The following is a 5,620-nucleotide window of genomic DNA, read 5'->3' as shown; positions in this document are numbered from 1 at the left end:
GCATTTCTCATGAGCAGCGTGAGGGTGGCCAAGGGAGTCGATGTTTTGGATGCACGCCCTTGCGTGCACACACGCGTGTGCATGCATGTGCGAAGGAGGGAGGGCGAGCGGGGTGGGGCAGCAGCCCGCCTGGCCGATGGCAGTGCAGCCGTGCTGGCTGCAAGGCGGATGTACGGGCTACAAAATGGGGGACGCCGCCCAGCTGCTGCTTTCTGGCAGGAGACAAAGGAGCCAGAGATATCCCCGGGGGCCGAGGGCCGGCCACGCGGCCCCTCCCTGCCTCCGTGCGGCCCCTCTGGCTCTGGTAGCACGGCAGGAAGGCCGGAGGGGCCACACTCCCAAGCACCCTCCATCCTGGCTTCTTGCAGCCTTTGCAACCCGATGGACCCCAGGGCGGTGGACGCTGAGCCCCGTGATGGGCAGCTCCAGACCCCTGCACCTTGCCAGAGCCCCCGGCTCAAAGCCTGCTCTCCCCAGAGCCGCAGCCCCTCTGCAGAGCACCCGGGGCTGGGGCTGGGCCTGCTGCAGCATCGCTAAAGAGAGGGCCCAGGGTGCAGGGGGTCTCGGGGGGCTGGGGGTGTTAGGAGGGCACGATGCAGGCGCCGGGGGCACAGCGTAGCGGCCTGCTGGGGCAGGCAGAGCCAAGGGCGGGGGGATGTCTCTGCATCCCCCAGCCCGTGTGCCTGCAGCTGCTGGAGAAGTCGCCCTCCTCCTCCTCCCTGCTGGATGCAGAGACAAAGGAGCTGGGAGCAGAGGCAGGAGGCCGCCTCGCTACCTGCGCGCATCCACCCATCCCCAGCGTCCAGCCCCATGCACCTGGGGACCGCAGGAGGATGCTCCATCGCCTGTCGCAGGGGCCTGCTCCCCCGGGGCTCCCCAGCGCCCCAGCCCAGCCTTACCTGGCTGCAGCAGCGTGGGAGAGCGGAGCAGGCCAGGCTGGCGAGCGGCTTTGTGCGCCCCGTGCACAGGCTCCGCCCGGCTGCTGCGGCTCCCCGTCATCCCTCCCCTGCCTTCCCCCAGCCCGGGGGGAGCAGGGGGGAGCATCTGCGCGGAGCCAGGGACAGCTGCCCCCTGCCCGAGCCATCTGTGCTGCCACCGCCCGGGCCCGGGGCATCCACCCCCTGCCCCAGCCTGGCCTCTGCGGGTGGGCAGGGCGCCTGGGGGGGCTCCACCCTGCACCCCGGCTGTGCACGGGGGCTGGCAGGGGCCTGCAGGCAGCACCTGGGGGTGCAGGGACAGCCAAGCCCCGCTTCTGCTCCTGCACCTGCCACAGCGGCTGGGGCTGGCTCTGGGGTGCTGGCAATGCCCGCAGACCGGCCCAGCCCAGGGCAGCCCTCTGGGGTCCAGGGGGGTTGCCCCATAGCCACGCAGCATCCTGCTCCGCACGGCTGCGGGCACTCGATGCGCCAGCGTCTGGAGAGGCGGGTGCAGCCTGGTCCCACACCCAAGCCCGCACGAAGGCGCGGTGCTGATGCCCCCAACCCTGCAGAAGAAGGGGCGGTGGAGACGTGGCGTGGCGTGGCCTAGCTATGCGGGGGGCTGGAAATGCAGCCAGCACGTGCCCCGTGTGCCAGGGATCCCCTCCTGCGGGCTCAGAGGGGCTGCCAGGCCCGGGCTCTCGACTTGGGACACATCTCCCCAGATGGGCCGGCCCTTCTGAGCCAGACCGGGTCCCGTCTGCGCTCGCTGGGCTCGGCTCCTGGCATGGCTGCAGGTCCCATAAGAACAGCAGGGTCCCACACACGGGGTGACACCGGGTCCTGTGTCACACGGGGCAGAGAGCCGGGGCTGGAAGGGAGCATGACCAGGTCTGCCCAGGGTTTTCCTCCCTTCCTCTCCCCCTTGCAACCTCCAGCACTGAAGGTCTAATTCAGAGGCCGGGCCCCTCGCTCCCCTGCTGAATAGAGACAGATGCCCCTTTCCCCCAAGCCTGTGTGAATCTGGCCAGCCTCTCTGCTTCCACGAAGTCTGGCGGCCACCAGCTCGACACTGGGTGAAAAAGAACATCTTTGTGTTCGTTTTAAACCGACGGCCTCCTAGTTTCATGCTGTGACCTCTCCTGTTCGGGTGACAGCAAATCCCACTTTTAAACCCCACTTTTCACCACGTAGTAGTTTGCAAACCCTTCTCCTGTCCGCCCTCGAGCGCCTCTTTCCGAAGCGGAGCCGGCCTGGCCTCTTGAGTGCTCCTAGGGAAGCCCCTCCAGGCCACTCACCATCCTCGTTACCCTTCTCTAATTCTTCCACCTCCTTGTTGACCAGACCCGGGCGCCGCGTTCAAGGGACCGATGCTTCACGGATTTATTAAGAGGCATCGTGACACTTTCCGTTGCATTCACAGTTCCCCCTCGGGCTGCGTTTGCCTTCCTGAAGGCAACTGAGCACAGGGCTGATGTCTTTAGCCACGTGGCAACGACACCCAGCTCTCTTTCCCAGTGCACAGAGCCCGTCGCAGCCCATCCCCGGCTCCAGCTGCGGGAGCTGCAATGCAAAGGCTGCACGGGGTGATTCGCACTCCTGGCCGAGACCCCCTATGGGACCCAGCCGAGACCTCCCACCTGATGCCGGCACCCCTGGGTGAAGCACGCAGCCCCTTGCTGGATGAAGCCAATGCATCTTTATTGAGCTTTGCTGCGAGCACAGCCGCGGGGGGCAGGTGGGTCCCAAGCCCGCGGGCTCCCACGCGGCGTGCGGGGCCAGGGAGGAGGAGGTAGAAAAAGCGGGGGCCGCGGCGTCGGCGCTCACTGCTGGATCCGCCGAATGGACTGCACCTGGCAGGTCTGCGCGTGGGAGCCCAGCTCCCAGAAGTGCTTGTAGTCCCCGCCGTGGCAGTCGCACTCCAGGGTGTACTGGAAGCCCCGGTAGCCGGGGTACTGGAAGCAGACCCAGCTGGGGAGCAAGCACAGGGGGGCCGTCACCTCCCCGCGGAGACCCCCGGGAGCAGGCGGCGGGTCCCTCCTGCCCCAGCTTGCCCCGGGCCAGGACCCCGCGGGGCAGGTACTCACGCGCCGGAGTGGACGCGGAAGGATCCCACCTCTTTGCTGTTCCAGCCCATGGCCGGCAGCGAGGGGTAGTCGTCGCTCAGGTCCCCTTTCCTGCCCAGGAAGTTCTCCCGCTCGTAGATGGTGATCTTGCTGTCCCGGTGGTTCTGCGGGGAGCACGGGGCCCGCGTGAACTCGGCACCGCCGCCCTGCCCTGCTCCCCCGGCCCGCGGGCAGGGGCCACCAAGCATCCCGGAGACGGCTCGAGAGAGGCCCCCCGTGCCCATTTGCTCCTGTCGATGTGCCTGAGTGTGGTTAGCGCCTGCACCTTTAGCGGCGCCCGTCTTTTGCCGGTGTGAGGTAGTCACTGGAGTAAAATGGGTGCCAGCAAATACCGCCCGGCCCCTCCGGGAAGGGAGAGGAGGGAAGCCTGAGCCTGGGTGTAGGGAGCTTGTTCCCCCGAAAGCCGGGGGGCGGGGGGGCACTCACAGCGCAGGCGATGGGCCGGAAGGAGTTCATGCGCTCCACGTGGTAGGCGTTGCTGCCGCTCCAGGCCTCCCAGCTGGGGTACTCGCCACGCTCCAGCACGAACTGCTGGCCCTGGAAGCCCCCGTGCTCGAAGCCCACCCACCTGCGGGGAGAGCCGGCTGGGGTCAGCGCCCAGCAGCTCTGTGCCCGCAGCAGGTCCGTGCCCTGGACGTCCAGGGCACGCACCCATGTCCAGGGACGCATCCAGCCCCCCGACAGCAGCCGGGCAGGGCTGTGGGGAGCGTGGCAGCTGCCCCAGGCAGGGGGTGGCAGGGTAGGGCCCCGCACGGGACTCACGCGCCGCTCTCGATCTTGACGGAGCGGACGGTGTCGAAGCTGAACTCGGTGATGTTGTAGCACTCGGAGGTGAACTCGTGGCGCCGGCCCTGGAAGTTCTTCTCGTCCCACACCACGATCTGGGGAGCAGAGCGGGGTCAGGGGCTCGCGGGGCTCCAGCTCTCGCCCCGTGATGCCCACCCAGGAAAAGGCATCTCCTCCCGTCCGGATGCTCAGTGCTTGCAGCGCAGCCTCCTGCCCCGGCTGCATGCCAGCAGAGAGAGGGTTAACACCTCTGGGGCTGCAAGGGGACCTGGGGGTATTGCATCCTTTCCCCGCAAGCCCTTGCCCTGCGCCCCCGCCGGGGTGGTCCCATGCGCAGGGGTACCCCTGGCAGTGCAGGAGGGGCTTGGCATCCACTCGCCCCCAGCACGATCACCCCCTACCCTCATCCCCAGCCCAGCACACCTTCCAGAGACCGGAGAACTTGGTGCAGTGCTGGCTCATGACGGCTCCTCCGGCTCGGTCCTGGGACAGCGAGAAGATGCGAGCCCCGAGTGAGCTCCTAAAGTTGCCTCCGACCCCTCCCAGCCCATTCAAGCAGCAACTTCCTCCCCGGGGAACAATCCTGGTGCAGCTGCACACGGCTGGGGCTGCTCGTTGCTTTGAGCGGCACCATCCGTGCCCCTGTGCCTGCCTTGCCAGGTGCTGCTCCGAGGGACCCGCATGCTCTCTTGCAAGGCCAGGACCCCCGCCGGCCCTCTGCCCAGGTGGGAGCAGCTGTCGCGGGGGGGGGCAGTCAGCAGAGCCAAGGACTGCAAACAGGCCCAAGATGCCAGAGCGACTCGGCTGCAGGCCCCATCTCTGCCAGGCTGCTAATCCCCCTCGAGCCCAGCCGCACGGACAGGATGCTTCCCATGCACATTCCCGCAGGCCCCGGTCTCCCCGGAGCACAGTGCATGCAGGTTGGGAGCGCCGCGCTTCCTCCGCCCACTCCGGCTCCCCCGAGACCCCCACGTCCGGCTCTGGAGCCCCTGCCCCAGACCATTGCTCTTGCGCCACAGAGAGCCACGAGTGCACTGCCGGCCCCTGGGCCCTACCTGGCGATCGGCAGCTGGACTTGCGAGGAGCTAACGTGGCCAGGCAGCGTGCCGACAGGGTTTATATAGCCTCCAGATAGAGACGAGCAGGGAGAGCATTACCGAAACCCCTAACTCAGCACACGGGCTGGGAGGGGGAGGGAGGCCCATGGAGAACAAAAGCCGCCCTATAGAGGAGCGATGCACAGGGAGGCCGGTGGGCAAGTGCCCCCAGCCCAGCCTGAGGGCGGCATCTCCCCCAGGCCGCTGTGCGCAAGCATCAAGGCCTCGCCTTGCTCCCCGCTGGTGCCAGCCGCCACCCTGAGCCAGCGAGCTAGGGGTTAAATGCATCTCTCCAGCACTTTGCCCAGGGCCTCGGGTACAGCCGAGGGGAGCAGGGGCTGGCGCAGGGCGGGGGTTGCGCCCCAGGTCCCCGGCTTTCCAATTTGGTTTGCACGGGATGAGGTGTCTGCTCACAAAACCATCCCTGCATGTGACACCGGGAGGCAGCCTCTGCTCGGGCAGCGTCCAGACGCCCTGGCGGCATTGCTGCGAGCCTGGCATGCACAGCTGGGGCTTCGGGCATGCAGCGCTGCAGGGAGCAGGGGCGGGCTGAGCACTTGGGGGGCACCGCTCTGACACCCCCTGCTGCAGCCACGAGCTTCCTAGTGACCGCTGCCTTGGACTTGTCTTATCCACCACCATCACCCCTTTGACCACAGACCGGCAGGCAGGTCCCAGCCCCGTGGGACCATGC

The 5,620-nt window shown here is 67.6% G+C and overlaps 1 protein-coding gene and 1 long non-coding RNA gene across 2 annotated transcripts in view; one reads left to right on the top strand and one right to left on the bottom strand.

Moving 5' to 3' along the window:
* LOC109290631 overlaps nucleotides 1-1,930 on the top strand; it is a 20,240-nt gene extending 18,310 nt beyond the window's left edge. Inside the window, exon 3 of the long non-coding RNA XR_002095631.1 lies at nucleotides 1,809-1,930. This is a non-coding gene — a long non-coding RNA (uncharacterized LOC109290631). The remainder of the gene's footprint in view (nucleotides 1-1,808) is intronic.
* Nucleotides 1,931-2,621: 691 nt separating this feature from the next.
* Nucleotides 2,622-5,610, bottom strand: CRYBA4 (crystallin beta A4). The gene is given in 7 exon segments (XM_019507355.1): nucleotides 2,622-2,888; nucleotides 3,005-3,147; nucleotides 3,470-3,611; nucleotides 3,806-3,924; nucleotides 4,253-4,372; nucleotides 4,374-4,403; nucleotides 4,405-5,610. Coding segments are annotated over 7 exon segments (810 nt in total). The 5' UTR covers nucleotides 4,513-5,610; the 3' UTR covers nucleotides 2,622-2,740.
* Nucleotides 5,611-5,620: the final 10 nt, after the last annotated feature.

Source organism: Gavialis gangeticus, unplaced genomic scaffold, assembly GCF_001723915.1.
Source record: "Gavialis gangeticus isolate Ggan-Ray unplaced genomic scaffold, GavGan_comp1, whole genome shotgun sequence".
NCBI lineage: Eukaryota > Metazoa > Chordata > Crocodylia > Gavialidae > Gavialis > Gavialis gangeticus.
The sequence above is the reverse complement of the archived record's forward strand: the minus strand, read 5'-3'. Positions and strand labels throughout refer to the sequence as shown.